Source organism: Caloenas nicobarica, chromosome 1 (assembly GCF_036013445.1).
Source record: "Caloenas nicobarica isolate bCalNic1 chromosome 1, bCalNic1.hap1, whole genome shotgun sequence".
NCBI classification, from domain to species: Eukaryota; Metazoa; Chordata; class Aves; order Columbiformes; family Columbidae; genus Caloenas; species Caloenas nicobarica.
In genome coordinates this window covers 123,420,635-123,436,860 of record NC_088245.1, presented here as the reverse complement: position 1 = coordinate 123,436,860, position 16,226 = coordinate 123,420,635, and the positions used below count along the sequence as shown (strand labels likewise).

Below are 16,226 nucleotides of genomic sequence, written 5' to 3'. Positions count from 1 at the left end.
GCACGCTGGCTCACGAGATCAGCAACTGCAAACCCAACGCAATCACCCAGTTCTTAAAAATTTACCATAAAACCTTAATACATGCACATATATTAAAGACACAAGAAAGGGAAAGGGGAAAATCAGGGCATTAACCTCAGCTCCTTGTGATGCAAATGTTTGCATGCCTGTTTAAGGAAATATATACTAACATTTTGAGGGATGAAAAACCTTCATGAATCCAGGGTCGGTTGTCTCTTATGGAATAAATATTTTAAATCACTGTTTTCAAATTACACTGAAGACAACTTCAGCTATAAGACATATAAAGCAAATATTAGAAACAAGTGTAAAAATTACACAGGCCAGAAAATAAACTAGAGTTAAAAGTCACAGACAATAGAAACAGAAATACAAACATTTACATTAGAAAAAAGACTAAACAGATAAGTTGAGACTTGCTGACTGGAGTTATCTAGTACTTTGTTGTACTCTTTAGCTCTTAAAAAAAGGTATTTCCAGAGAAGCAAAAAGCATATCGGGGTTGCAGTGCTGTTGCATATCTAAATTAACCTACTTCTGCCACATCAATCAAACAAAATTGGCCTTTTAAATTAATACTTAGATTCTTTTTTAACAGCATTTTGACAATGAATCTACATAACATCTTTTTAGAGTTATCATGTATCATTTTCTAAGTTTCTCTGAATCATTATTTTAGAAAAAAAATGGAAATTATTATTTTGGTTTGAAATAATATCCTGACCCTCAGTGTTAAACACAATGAGTGAATTTTTCTAAGGAAGTGTGAAAAGACTTTCTGTCTCTCTATTGATGCAATGATTATTAGCAAATACTTGATAAAACTCAGCGCATTTTTCTGTCAAATGCAAATAAGATATTGGCAGCATAGGAATGATCTGAACTGAATTTTCTAGTTCCTGTTCCAAATGATCTTAAAAATTACGACTTTTAAAAACGCCTTTGAGAATATTCAATATTTAGTATGAAACCAATGGGATTGTTTTATACGTGGCAAACTATTTCCGGACTTATTTCTCGGCGGTCCACAGCAGGAGCGCTGAGAGGGGGACGACGAGCGCCGAGCGCCGAGCGCCTCGGCAAAGCAGGTGTCTCCCGGCACAACATTGCAGGAGATCATAAGGAAACCCCCTCCGGTATTTCTTGTTTGGGGTTTTTTTTGTTGTTGTTGTTGTGGGTGATTTTTTTTGTTTGTTGTTTTTTGGGGGTTTTTTGGATTTTTTTTTGTTGTTGTTGCGTATTTCTAGGTTAAACGATCTCAGCGTTACAAACCCTTGCTTTGGTCTGTTTGGAGAACCTGACCCTTTACTCTGTTTGCAGAAGTTGAGAGCGGGCTCCCTAGGTAAAACGGAGGGTTTCATTAGCTGCGGGGGGGAATGAGAAATGAGAGCGGCGTTGGGTATCTCCCGAAATCAGTCCCCGGGGATTGTTTTCCGCGGGCAATTTTCACGTAACCAGGGCAGCTATCTGCTGCCAGAAGCCCCCCTGCCCTGGAAGGCGAGAGAGAGCGGGGCCACCGTCATTGCCGGACCCCGCGTCTACCGCTGGCTGGACAGGGAGGCGAGCCGGGGGTGGGCGGCGGCACCGCTTTCCGCCAGCGGCTTGGACGGCCGGGCAGGAGCGGGAAGAGCCGCCTCTTGTCCCCCCCTTCCCCGCCGGGAGATTCCCGGGGCTGGGAGCGCGGCCCGGACACGGCTACGCGTGGCACGGCGGAGAACCGCCGCGGTGGCCTCCAGCCGCAGGGGACCCCCAGGAGGATCACCGGCCACGTCTGGGGACTTCGCTTATCTACCTTCCCGGCGGGGGAGAGCGGGTTTTCACGCCTGTTTCCACACGGTAACTTTCCAGAGGAGAGCTTCCCGAGTAATTAGCAGCAGTAGCCTAGTACGTGGGTGACAGTATAATAATTAATCTAAACGTATGAATTTAGGAACAGACGCTGCCGTTTAGTCCCCTCCTTCCCCCAGACTCATACATTCGTAAAACAAGAAGACTCTCCTGACGTAATAAAACTTTTCTCTAAAGCCGCGTCCTCAGCATGATTTCCCAAAGCTTTGAGAGCTGAACTGATTCCCTTCTCCTTCGTTCCTCCTACCCCAAAAAGCCATTAGAAAGACTCTAGTTTGGTCGCCTTCAAAAATGTTGTACTGAGGCGGTCAGTGTTTAGCAGTGACCGCAAAAGCAAGCACGAACCTTACAAATCCCAATCCTAAATCTAACCCCGGGGCTCGTAGGGACCTGCATGTCTCTGCGGCTCCCGCCTCAGAGAAAAGGATAACGACAATAATTATCTTTTCCTTTCCTTGCTCGGAAAAGTATTTACATTTGTAGCAAGAAAACGAGTGCATTCAAGGAGTTAGCGATAGACCCAAGTCAAAAAAGAGCTTGACCAAGAGCGGGATGATTTTTACTAGAACCCGAGTAACGGGAAAGCAGGCCGGGTGACGGAGGCAAGGACAGCAATTATCCCCCCCGGGCCGGCGGTCACCGCTTGGCAGGGCCCCGACCCCGATCCCACACCCCGCACCGCAGAACGGCCGCCGTCGGCCCGGGGCCGGGGGCAACCGGGTTATGCTCCCCCAACATCTTCTGCCGCGGTTTTACTGAAACTACCAAGCACAGATTTAGCATGGGGCTCTGGAAACAAGAGACGTTCAAGCGGCTGCAGCGGCTGCTCAGGGTAGGCCCCAACATTTACTATTATAAAAAACAGGGAAAAATAAAAAGGAAAGAGATTTTTTTTTTCCGAAGAGCCCCGGGGCAGCCTGGCGAGGTGAAGCCAGTCACCTCCGGAGCGGGGTCGGCCAGTGCCGCCGGGCGCTCGCTGCGAGCACGTCCGTGGCAGCGGGCGGTTGTTCCCGGTGGTTGGCAGCCCCGGCAGGGCTCTCCGCCGGGGGGCTGCCTGCAGAGGGACCCGCCGCCGCTGTGGGCGGCTTCTGGGGGAGCCCGGGGCTCCCTCAGTTCCGGGACGCCTGCATCATCCGTCTGCAACGGGCTGCGCCGGCGTCTGGTCCCCAGGGCAGCCAAACTCTCTTTTAAAAATTTTTTTTATTATTATTATTTTGTCTTTTTTTCCCTTGAGCAGAGCCGCCCCTCGCTAGCAGAGTTATGAATGGGCCGAAGAAAGAGGCAGCGGCAGGAGGGAGCCCGCCCAGCCCATCGCATGCCCCAGCTGCCACCGCTCGCTGCTGCCCGGTGCCCGGCCGAGAGCCGCCCCGCGACCGCTCTCCCCACGCCTTCCCACGCTGTCGCGAGTGTGAGCGACCGCGGAAGGAAGGATGGAAGGAGGCGCGACGGTTGGCTGTGACCTACTGCCGGCCCCGACGTGGCCTCCCCGCCGGGGCAAGGCATCCCGGCCGGCCGGGTGCCGGTCCAGGTGCGGGTCCGAGCCCAGGGGTCGGCGCCCTGTGCCTCCCAGCTGCCGGGCGCGCATCCTGCCCTGTGCTCCCCCGCCTTGCCCTCCCCGCCGCCCACGTCCCCAAGAAGCGCGATTTTCGGGAGCGGGCAGACGTACCTTGAAGGCGATGGGCAGCGTCTTGTTGCAGCGCCAGTGGGTGGGCAGCACGGAGCAGAGGAAGTTGGGGCTGTCGGTGCGCACCAGCTCCCCGGGGTGATCTGCCAGGACCTCCACCATGCTGCGGTCGGCGCTGCGCAGCTTCCCCGGCAAGGCGCCGCTGTGCTCGGCGCCGGGCAGCGGCAGCGGCTCGGTCATCTTCCCCGGGCTCAGCGTGGTGGAGGGCGGCGTGAAGCGGCGACTGGTGCTGGTATCTACGGGGATACGCATCACAACAAGCCTTTTGAGTGAAAGACCTCCACAGAGTTTTTACAAAACAGCAAAACGAGCGTAACTCTTCAGCGATCTGCTCTCTGGGGACCAACATAAACGGATACAGGCAGAGGACCAGGGAGAAACTTGTTTCTACGCCAGTCCCCAAAGTTAATTTTTTGCTGAAGGCGGCTGAGATAGCGAGCACGCCGAGACTTAACTCTTGGCGTCCTGGCGCTGCGGAACAGATCACTTTAATCCGATAAACGAAAGGGTCGTCCGTGTGGGGCTTTACCGCGACGCCTGTGCATCTAGTCCGCAGCCGTGACACAAAAAGTTACCGGAGGGAAAGCTCCTTCCAAACTCCCAAGCAACGTGGAAAAAATTACGCAAGTCTAACACAAGACGCGGTCAGAAACACATGCAAAGTCTGGGCTTCCCGGAGAGTTAGTTGCCTATCAGTTTCTTCCAGGTGATTTCTCTACAGTCTCAAGAGAAAACAAATACATCAGCGTCTTCCGTAGGTAAAAATCGCTCTTTAAGAGAGGGAAATTCGGGGCCAGTCTTCAGAGGAGGCAGTACGCGAGCTAGACTTTCTGATCAAAGGTCAGCTGGCTACAACTGTATACGTATTCACGTACACGCACACACACATATACTGTACTTCATAAAATATTTACAATATAATCTGTAGAGAATTTAAACACAACAGGAATCCATTAATGTCCTAGGCAAGATTCTTTTTTAAGCAGCCTTGAAAATCGGTTTCAGTAGTTTGATTCGCGTTGCTCTAAGAGTAATCATGTCATGACCTTTCAATCACTCTTGCGCAAAAATAAAAAAGAAAGAAAGCTCAGTGCATGGCATTCAAGCTTTAAATCTCTGTCTTTGTACTTGTCTTTGGCATAATGTCTTTCATAATTTTAAAGAAAGGCCGCAGCCGATTGCAGGCTCTGAGGCTAAAAGGTCCACAGCTGAAAACTTGGGTTTGGGGATGTTGGTTAAATTGTGGGTTGTCTCTGTGGTTTTGTGTGTGCAACAGCGCTCTCTCTCTCTCTCTCACTCACGTCCTTCTCAGCAGTCAAACCAACAGTCTGCAACAACTTCGGCAGTCATTGCCAATTCTTTTTTTTTTTTTTTTTTTTTTCGGTATCTGAGGCAGTCTTCCTCTAATTCGGCCACAGGAACCGGCTGCTTAGCAATATTTTAACCGCAGCAGGTGGAAGCCTGCTTTCGGAAACATGGCTTTTCTCTCGGCCGCCTCCAGCCAGCGGGATGGATAGAGCCAGCCTGCGCGGAGAGTCCCCACGCACACGCACACACTAAAAGCCAAAAGCAACCAACCAGCAACAATTTTAAAAATACGGGAGAAAAAAAAAAGCCACTACTTTTTGAACGAGTGAAAGCTTTCCTTCCGCAAAAGAGGAGGTGGCGGCGGGCGGGGGTGGTGGAACCGCTGACCCCCACGCAGAGAGACGGAAAGAACCGGGGAAGACCAAACCCCCTGAAGTTGCCAGCCAGGGTTAGAAGCGACAGCCTCCGGCCCAGACGGCCGCTCAGAGAAAGCGCATTTCCACAGCGGAGACCTCTCGGATCTTCACGTTAGCCGGCAGAAACTCAAGCTTCCTGGCAGCCGGCCGGCCGCCCACAGCACCGGGGCTCCGCCGGGCCGAGCCGAGTGGGGCCGGGCCGGGTCCTGCCGTTCCGCTCTCCGCTCCGCCGCGCTGGGTTGGGGTCCGCGGCGCCCGCCCGGCGCCCCGCGCCCGCCGCCGCTGCCGCCGCCGGGATGAATGGAGGTGGCCGGGAGCGAGTTGGCTGCGGCGGGCGGAGTGCGGAGGAATGTCATTCCCCCGGCTGCTTTGCATACGGGGAGGGCGCCGGCCAATCACAGCCCTTTCCGGGAGCAGCCAGGGCGCGGCCGCGGGCCAGGGGCTCCTGGAATTGGCGCGCCCGCCGCCGCTACTGTGGGGCGCGGGGGGTGAGCGGCGGGTCGGCGGGACGCCGCGGACACCGCAACCGCGCACACGCCGCGCACCCACACACCCACGGGAGGACCGCGGGCTGCCGCTCCCCCGGGCCACCGCAAAGGCGCTGGTGGCGGCCCGCCGCAGCTGTGTGCAGGGTTCTCCGCGCCTGCTGTTGACACGGGGTGGTTAGGACAGCCAGAGCGGCGCGACCCCCGACTCTGCCTGGCTCCGGTGCCGGCCCCACTAGCCCTTCACTTACGAACCAGCCGCCCCCGAGGAGCGGCGGGTGACCCGCATAGTTCCCGCGGACATCGCCCGGGAGTCCCGAGCCCCCCATGCGAGCTCCCGGCGGCGTTTTGTTCCGGGGCGTTCCACCCCGCCCGCGGAGGGGGTCGCAGCCGTACAGAGGGACACCTGGACTGGCAGCCTCCGAGGCAGCCGCCGCCAGGCTGGCGTTTTCTGTCATCCCTTCTGCTTCCCGCCCCCGTGGACAAGGACGCGGCCCCGAGGGGCGCCTATCGCCGCTCGACAAGTCGGGGCGGCCGCCGGGCCTCCAGCCGGGAGTCATTCCCCGCTCGGCACAACCCAGCCACCGGCCGCGCCTGCCGGCAGCACCGCCGGGGGCAAGGCCGGGCCGGCGGGCGGGCAGCGCCGCACAGGCAGCCCCGGCCGCCGGCGCCTGCCCCGCCAGCCGGCCCGGGCCCGTGGAGCCGGTAACGACTATGCTGGGTAGAGGCGTGGCTGCCTTTTCGGGATGGGTTGTATGTTTTTTCGTTTGTTTGTTTGGGTTTTTTTCCGTTTGTTTCGGTGGTTTTATTTCTTTTTTCTTTTAGTTTTTTTGGGTGCTGGTCATGAATGCCGTGGGCTCGCCGCAGCTGGCGTTACCCGGTCTGGGAATGGGGCGATCCCGACCCGCTGCCGCCGTCGAGGCGGAGCCCCCGCCTATCTCCGCCGCGCTCACGACACAGACGTGGGGCTCCCTCCGTTCAATTTCACACCCCTCGTTCTCCCGTGTTTCCTCTCCCCGCCGCGTTCCCGCCGGCACGGCCACCCGCGGGACAACTCCTCCGCCGCCGCCCCCGCCAGCTCAGCAGCCGCGGCGGCGGCCGGCCGCGCTCCCCCGGGAACGGGCGGACTTTGAAGGGGACCGACAGCAGCTGCGGCGGGGTGGGTGGGACTGTGTGCGTGGGGTGGGCGCGGCCGCGGAGGGGACACCACCGGGACTCGGAAAGGGCCGCGGGGCTGGGGCTGCTGTCCGCCACCGGGCCTTGTGCAAGGCGGTGGCGGTCCCGGGGGCGGCCCTCGGTGCAGCTCCGCGGCGGGGCCGGCAGAGGGGGCCCGCCTCCCGCCGTCCGTCCGGCGGAGGAGAACCGGGGGGTGGAACGGCACGACACGACACCCGGGGAGGGCGGCCGCCTTCTGCTCGGCCGGCTGCAGCCAGCACGGTCTGACCCCACCAGCGCCCATGCGGGGCTGCTGTCCCGAGGGAGACGCGATCCGCCGCTTCCCCTGGGACGCGGTTCCGTGAAGAGAGCCGCCTTGCGCGGCGGCTGGGCGGGAGAACCCGCTACCCACCCCATGCCGCCCGCGGCTTTCCCTCACCCCGGGGCGCGCAGGGCTGGGCGAAGACAGTACAGAGGGCATCCTCAATTTTGCCGACACCTGCTTTGGAAACGCTCCGGAGCTGGGAAAATAACTGTCCGTGCGCGTTTTGGCACCCCGCGACCTGCGGGGACGGGAGCGGAGCGAGCTCTTGCCATTTACGCTAGCTAGTGTACACGCAATTAAACTGAAAGCGGGCTGAGCGCCCTCGGTGAGAGAAATCGGCTTTTGCCTCTCCGGAGCCTGCTGCCGGGGAGAGGGGTGCTCCGGGTGCCCTGCGAGACAGGGCTTCTTGCGTGGAGACCCGCGCAGCGCAACTGAGTCCAGGAAGAGGCGCAGCAGCCTTCCACCAAATTTACGGCACAAGTGCCAGGTGTGGGTTCCCTAGCATCTCTGTAAAGTGCGGATCAGGAGTGCCCTCCCCTCTGCGGGGAGTTGCAAGGCTCCGACTGCTCCTTTGTGCCCCGCTGTCCCTTTGCAGGGGGTTCCGTTCGGTGGCACCGCGCCTTGGGCTGCCCATCGCAGGGCTGCCTTTCCGTGCCCGGGGCCGTTTCGCGGCATCTCCGCGCCGGAGGGTTACAGCTTCATCTTCGCATGACCTGCCCCTTGCCTCCTTCCCCTCTGCCAAAGGATGGGGGCCGGTTTTCTGTGTACTCCCAGCTCCTCCAAGCGCTGGTGGGAGAGCGGACCGGGTAGGAGGCGGCTTAGCCCGCCCTCCCGCCGCACTCTCAACGGGTCCGTTTTCAGCAAGCGAATTTCGTGCAGAAAGCTCTCTATTTCACGTAGATTCTATGGTTTCTATGGTTTGTGCGGGGGTTTTGGGGTTTTTTTTGGGTTTTTTTAAATTCCGTCTCTTACATGTTTATTTCTTTCTTGTATGACACTATCTCAAATTTAAATTATTAGGGAGACGATTCCTTCTGTTTTAAGGAAAAAAATATACGGGCAAACAGTTGTTACAAACTACAGCTTAAAAGCCATCTGGGGTATATTAGTGGTTGATAACTTTTTACGGCCGTTGTAGAGATAAGAAGGGTTATTTTACTGATGTACGTACATCTAGATACACCGCCTAAAATATGAAAATACGCACTTAGTTCTGCGTGGTGGGTTTTTTTCTGTTTGTTTTTTTTTACCCAAGAGGTAGGAGTATTTTATATTTAAATTAATGTATATATCGAGCTGAATTTCACTCGCTGCTTTGCATCCCGTCTTAATCTGAACTCCTTATTATAAATACAAAACAAACCGATCTTATTACACATGTTGATAGTGAGAAAGATACAAAATGCCACGATTTAACAGGAGAGGCAGAAAATACTACATGCTTACAGTTTTCTACAACTTAGCAGCATTATCAATGCTGAAATGAAAGGCGTTAATGTAGACTAAAGGTGACGGTATTATTTTTAAACTGCACAGAAGCCAAGCTTTTGCAAGGTTAGTAGTTAAATAAGGGAAGTAGATAGGGAAAATACCGTGGTGAGGATATTTTTATACTGATTGAGCTATATATTTCACATGCCCACTAACACTCACTACACACGTGTGGTGGTTTGTTTTGTTTTGGTTTGTTTTTTTTTTTTTGGTGTGTAGGGTTTTTCTTTAAAGTTTGTTTAGCTAATTCAATTTATCGTCCTCCTTGTGGTTTTATTTTTGCGTGACAAAGAGAAGAACTCGTAGGAATTTACTGTCCCTTTAGTATATCTTGTGCAGGTACTCTGGAAGAACAGGAGTTAATGAGTTAAGCAGCTTGCAGGAATATCAGTAATAAGGCAAAGTAAGGGAACGATGCAGGGTATTTAAAGCTGATGATTCTTCTCACATGGTAAGACTTTTTAGCATCCCTAGTGCTAAGACTTGCACTTGGACAGTCTGTCTTTTGTGCAGGAATCCTTTTGAAGCAGAGATCACAACTGGTGTTATAACTTTACCAATTCACATTCATCATGGCTTACATTTGTATTTTGACATCAATTTATTACAGCCGTAAACAAACCACAAGTGAATCTCTATCTACCATGCCTTGCCTCTGTCGTACAGGATTACTCGACCACAAAGCACTGAGCTTTTTACATAATACTGTTAAGCAAAAGCTTCAGAAATATGAGAGAAACAGCAACAATTTAGGGATGAATTTTAAACAGCCTAAATTGCAAAGGGTGAATTAGAGCCTGAACACAACGCAAGTTCCCACTGCACAGGTAAATACTCCCTAGCCAAGCAAGCAGCGATGGACATTTGTTTGCAAGGGTTTGGATTTGTGCAGGATGGGAGAAAACTTGATGCAAGGCAGGCAAAACCCCATCTTGTTAAAGGAGAAATGCAGACCTTAACAGAGCTGGCGTACGTATCATATGAACACAAACCGAGAGAACTTGCTACAGACCCTGATCTTGCCAACACTTAGAAACATGCCTAATCTTATTCTTAGCAGTGTTTCTGCTGAATGCAATAGAAATCTCTCTGGGCAATGCAATTACATACACAATTAATTGTTAGGAGAATCTGGGCTTAATGTGGCATTATTCAATGGGTCAGTTCCAACCTCTTGCACTTGAATTAATTTAATATATGTATTAAGGCCCTCTTAAATATGTTTATAGTCGTGTCAGTGTGCCTTGCTTCTACTAGTGATAAATCAGTAGGTTACTGCCTGTGAATTACATTTGTAGGATCAGGCTTATGAATTGCTCCTGCAAATATTAATATTTATTGCATAGCAGTTACCATCATGGGTGATTTCACTGACAAACCTAAAAAAATCTATATGAATTTATTTTTGGGCTACTGGAATAATGAAACATTGCACAGAGAAAAGCAGCAGCCAGTGAAGAAAAATGCAAGATTTCTGTAGTGATCTCTCACAATGAAATATACTTATTTAATCTTGGCGTGTAAAGTGCACATACATGATGCCACTGAGAATAAGGTGTGAGATGGCCAGCATGATGCAGGGGAAATGTGGCTCGGTTGGCCAGGACTACACAGGTGTATGGTGTCTAGCCCCTCTCCCTTTGAGGGAGGGGAAAGTGCCTAAACCTCTCCAGGGATTTTGTCTTTGATCTCTGTTAACTGATACAAGGTTATTCACTCTGGAAGCTGGCAACAGGTCAGTTTATGCAAAGCAGAGGGGTTGTGAGGCAAGACGAAATAACACATATTCAGTCTCTCTAGCTTGGACATCTTATTACTTGTGACCCAAGTTTACCACTGAGAAAGTTCCCAAGGACTCTCCACCCTTTTTAGGACCTTCAGGTGATAACAGTGGTCAAAAGCCTGTCTCATTCTTTCTGGGCAGAAGCTGCAAACCTTTTTCTTTTCAAAAAGGACAGACCAATCCATGCTCTTGCCACTCAAAATATTTTAGAAGGCAGATATGACTCCTGTTTTGAAGGCATAGAGAATTATATGCCTGAATAGTTGGCATGTTATCAGGGACATGGATGGCAAGGTCATGGACCTACATACAAAGGGAGCTATTTTTGACCATTTCACCACACTCATTCTTCAGAAGCTGCAAGCCAGAGGGCTGTGCCTTTCTTGACTCAAACTATCAACTGGTGGCAGCAATGGGCAGGGAGCAGGGTACACCTGGGTAAGGACAATTTTCAGAAGAGGCTAACCTATGAATTTGCATTCAGCATTAGCTCTGGCTTTACAGGCCTATGGGTGGCTGCAGGTCCACCAAGGGTATTGCTGGGTGAAGGAATGAGTTAAACCAACAGCGAAAGTAGGAGGTCAGGCCAGGCAGAGCCCCAAAAGGACAGGTGGTGAAACACGATTGGGCTAATTCTTCCTACTGACTCGGATGCGATTTCAATGCATAGCAACACAGTGCACCCAACTGCATGACGGAAGCAGCACCTCCCTGGGGACATTCCTCCACAGCAACCTTCCTGCTCATTTCCTCAAGGGAGAGGTTTAATTATCATGAAGTTACTGCAGCAGCCGCCTGTGAGGATGCCCCCCCTTCCTTTATCCTGCTTAGTCAGGCTGGTTCAGCTTTGCTGGGAGGTTTGTTGAGGGCCAAAGCTAAGGCTGGGCTCATTCTTGTGCTCACCTGCTGCGGGTGTGTGTCAGCGTGCAGGTGTGCAGTGTGTGCTCACTCACCCAGGACTGCAGAGCCAGGCAGAGGGCAGGGGGGGCCTCTCTCCTCCTCTGCTGCACAAGAAGCATCTAAATCTGGCTTTAAAAATGCTCTTTGGAATGTCACCAATGAGACAGTTTTCTCCTTGGTCTTACATGGCTGTTGATAAAAATGAAAGAGTGGAGACTGGGTTAAAGTTGCCACTGCAAAAATACCTTTCGGCATTTGGTCCTGTGTGTGCTCCTCATACCTGTGGACCAGATGTGTGAAATGCATTCCTGTGTAGTTAGGATACAGCACATTTTGCCTTCCTTAAAGTGAAATTTGGGTCCCTAACAATAAGCAGGGAAAGGCTACGCAGAGGTGCAGAAGCAGAGGGATCACATCTAGAGCTGAGGGAACATCCAGTCTTATTTTCCCAGCACTCAAATCCCAGGGACAGCAATGGGTTTAGTCCTGGACACCGTGTTACTGGCTGTATATCAGTGAATGAGAGAGATTACAGAGAAGGGCAACTACAGTGATTAAAGGACTGGAAGGAACCTATATGGAGAGATTAAAGGAATTAAATACATACATATACTTTGGGGTAAAAGGGAAGCCAAGGGGACAGTGTGACTGCAGTGTACAAGTACATGAAAGACAACTATAAAGAGGAAGGGGAGGAACTGTTTTCCTTAGTGAAAAATGATAAGACAAGAAATAACAGATGCCAACTGAAGTAAAACAAGTTCAGTTTTAAGAGCAGGGGCAACGTTGATCCTAAGATCAAATAGGCAGGAGAATACGCTCCCAGGGAAGCTGCAGATTCAACATCACTTGAACTTTTCAAGTCAGAGCTTGACAAGCACCTTGAAGGGGAAAGTTTAAGAAATAGTAGAAGTGAAGCCAAAAAGCATCAGGATATACTGTATGACCTAGAAGCCCAGATGATTTTGAAGCCATTTGAAAGGGCTGCAGGAAAGAAACACACAAAACCACTCAAGGCTTCTGGATGATTTCTTGCTCTGCATGGTTCAAAATTAAAAGGAGGGAGGGGGAGAGGCTAAGCAAGGAAAATAAGTCATTTAATATGATTCTGCTGTGGCTAATCCCCAGAGGAGAAGCCAATTACTAGAAATACTTCAGAGTATGGGGTGGAGAAGGGAATGGAAATTGTTGAAAAGCTGCCATCTGGTATAAGTACTTGCTGGTTTGGAGACTTAAAAAATATGCATTGTTTGCCGTTATACTATGCTCATTACATATCTAGATTAATGCAGATAACATCACCCACACCTAGTATTTTCTGTGGCATTCTATGTACTCAGGTTCATACCATAACAACCTCCAGCACTAATTGTAACATTTGGGCTTTTGATCTTCTGCTCTGGTAGGAACACTACAGATGCCTTGTACCAGCAAATGGGACCAAAAAAAAAGAAAAAAAAAAAAAAAAAGTCAGGCTCCTTTTGTTCCAGGACATTCAAAAGGAGCAGTAAATCTGACTCACCTGGACAGCAGGGAATCACTCTGGCATAAGAAAGATTCTGCAGATGGCACAGAATTAATATAACTGCTTTATTCTCTGCTCCAGCCCCTCATGAGGGTGAGGGCATTTTGGTGGAACAGGAACTGCAGCTCAGCCGCCAGATGACCTTGAATGCTCTGGCCAGCTCGAATCATATTGGAGAAGCCCTGATGATATTTTGATTTATGCTAGGAGCCGTGCAGGTAGATTTCCCTCATGTGCCCCATATTTTGCTCCTACAGTTAGTGGTGACTGACTAGGCAGAGAATCGGTCCACTGAATGTACTTGGTCTAGGAAAAATAGTTCACTATATCCATGGTGATATTATAATAAGCAAAATGTAACAGTAGCATTCACACTGCGTCTGATACAAATTACTTGGTATGGCTTTGCCTTTCTCAGGTCAGTTTGCTTGATTTTCAGTTAAAATTAAGTAGGATTTATAAATGATTGCAAAAGTTCCCACAGGGTCATAAGCAGGAGATTGAAAGCCTTAGTGTGTTCATGGGACAAAGCTCCTTCTCCAGTAATTCCCACTGTGCTTTACTACTGACCTGGGAATCTCTGGGACATTGTCCATGGCTTCTTTACTGGGAGGCTCTGACTCTGCCAGTAAAGAAGTAAATTACATGGGAATTTTATTACATAAACACTTTCTCAGCAAATAAATAAGCAATATCAAAACTTTGTACAGAAGCCTAAATCACTACTAACTTTGGCCCAAATTTGAGACAATGTAATTAAGACAGAAAGACTTTTGAACCCAAAATGTCCTTCCATTATCCCTCCAAATAAGGGATTTGTTGTTCAGGTCAACAAGATGCAGAGATGCTTCAATCCTAAGGAAAGGGAGCTCCTGACAGCATAACAGAAAGGAAGAAAGACAGTTTCCAGGGAAGGCTCCCTCCCTCCCAGGCTTGCCAGAAGGAAAGTTGTGGTCTTGCAACACTGTGGACTGGAGTTAACATCTAGGAAGATTAGGACGCTAACCGCATCCTTCATCTTCCTACATTACTTTTACCATTTGGAAACTGTGACAGACTAGAATGATGAAACAGGAGTTCAGAAGAAAACAATGACATTGTTCCTACTACGACATTGTGATGCTCATATCAGCAGGTGATATTATTAACAAAGGCACTCAGTGAAGGAATGGCTTCTCTGCTCCTCCTGTCCCTTCTGCCCTTTGTCTCCTGTTTTAAAGGGTCAGGATGGGTTTTATTTCTCTCTCTCTGTTTTCCCTTGTTCCATGACCCATTCAAGGGTGATGGGCTAAGTGCTGGTAGCTGATTCATTGCCCACATTGCAATGCTCCATGCAGTGACTTTGCAGAGCATTTCCAGTAGCTGCTCAACAAACTGTCAGCAAGGAAATGACTGGGATCTCTTTCCCAGGGAGATTGCAGAGGGGATGCAGCAAGAGGCCATTGCAGATTGAGCTTCAGGTTTAATTTGACTGAATGAGACAGAAACCAGCTTTCAGTCTGAAATCCAGTTTGCTACTCTAAGTATAGCATGTGGTGTGAAACAGAGTCACTTTTCTTCAGTGTTTTTGCAGCCCTCCAGGAAAGGCAGGTAGTACCCTTGCTGTGTGAGTCTCAGCAAGAGCTGCCACGGTTAGAGGGAGATTATCTGTGGGACATGCACTGCTGTCCTGGCACAGAGAGCCCCCTTACCCACACCTAGCACAAAATGTCTACTAGAGTAAATCTCAGTGTGATTAAGGGTAATAAATATCACGTACCTAATTTCTGTAGGAGGCACAGAGAGATCTGGCCACAAGCTGTTCCCCACCATAAACTAGGCTTCTCCCAGTGTCTGTCTCAGGTGATGGGGCTGGTCACACCTGGACAAAGCCCTGCAAGTGCCCTCAGCCCCAACTGTGCCTGTTCCACATCAGTCTGCTCTTCATTGCCTGGCATACTTTATATTTAACCCTCCTCAGCACAACAATGACTTCATGCAGAAAAGGGTTTTGCTTCCAAGCTGCTAGAGGGATCATGCTTGAGACTTTCACCGCAGCATCCCTTGATTGAACTGGAGATGGAGGAAGAAAAGCCTGACTGAGATGCGAAGGTGCCATTAACCACACTCCTCACTGCTAATGCATTCTCACAGCCACAGACGAAGCCACAAGTTAATCTCCTAAATTGTTTCTTCTCCACTTAACATCCCACCTGTGCCTGACTCTGCCTGTGCTTAGCAAGTCTGAGCCTGAGCATGCTGGTGTCACCCTGTACCATCTGCACTGTACCCAGCAGGGTGCAGCCGCCCTGTACAGGCCAGCTCATCAGCTCTGGGATGTGTGGTCTAGCATTTAGAAAAGTTTGGGGAATACAGACTCTTTAGTTATAGACCTTCATGTCAGTAATAAGAAGAGAAAATATCTAGATAATTTTGAAGGTGATTAACAATAAAATCTCCAGCTAAAAAGCCATATAGTGCCAAGGTGGCACCAGCATTTGCCACATAGGCACATTAAGCTTCTGCTGAACTTCACCCAGTAAGATGCATTTGCAGTTTTAGGCTGAGCATGTGCTTGTGAGACCAGGCCTGGAAAAGAAAAGGGTGTACTAGAACTAGTCCTATCTGTGTGTAAGGTTATAACTCTTCTTCTGGTTTGATAATGCAAGTTTACAAGAAAAATCTAGTAGAAGTGTGTGTGTTCACATGCTTTACGTGGGATAGACATACACAGTGTTGTCAGATGTCTCTGTGATAATGATGTTTCAGCATCAGCTGCTCAGGACTGTATGTGGATGCCAAATGCTACTTGCTTTTAGTGATCCTATAGCAAAAGGCCTTGATGCTCAGCTGGTCTCATAGGCGAAGCAATGCCAGTGCCAACCAACTGATGATGACGGCTCTGCAAAACAGGTGAAACTCTATCTTGGGATCTTTCCATGCATGTCTTCCCTGGGTTGCCCTGGGGTTTGTTAATTACAAGCCCAGCTAGATATATTACCCTTCATTAAAATCTTACATGACTATTCCCACAGTGGCACAAGCAGGGAAAGGAGGAGGTCTGCAGGCTAGATTCTGCACTCCTGTAAAAATGTGCCCTCCCCAGAGCCAAAGGGTACCAAAATTACTCAGCAGGTTTCTTCTTTGTGATACTCTCTGTGGCATGTCACTTCCTCTCCTCTCCTCTCCTCTCCTCTCCTCTCCTCTCCTCTCCTCTCCTCTCCTCTCCTCTCCTCTCCTCTCCTCTCCTCTCCTCTCCTCTCCTCTCCTCTCCTCTCCTCTCCTCTCCTCTCCTCTCCTCCCCCC

General features: G+C 50.4%; 1 protein-coding gene across 2 annotated transcripts in view; it reads right to left on the bottom strand.

Annotated features, from left to right (window-relative positions):
* Nucleotides 1–16,226, bottom strand: part of RUNX1 (RUNX family transcription factor 1) — a 173,347-nt gene that overhangs the window by 69,769 nt on the left and 87,352 nt on the right. For both annotated transcript variants that reach the window (XM_065634502.1, XM_065634510.1), the window contains exon 3: nucleotides 3,536–3,789. In XM_065634502.1, coding sequence (XP_065490574.1) covers nucleotides 3,536–3,789 — 254 coding nt within the window. The remainder of the gene's footprint in view (nucleotides 1–3,535; nucleotides 3,790–16,226) is intronic.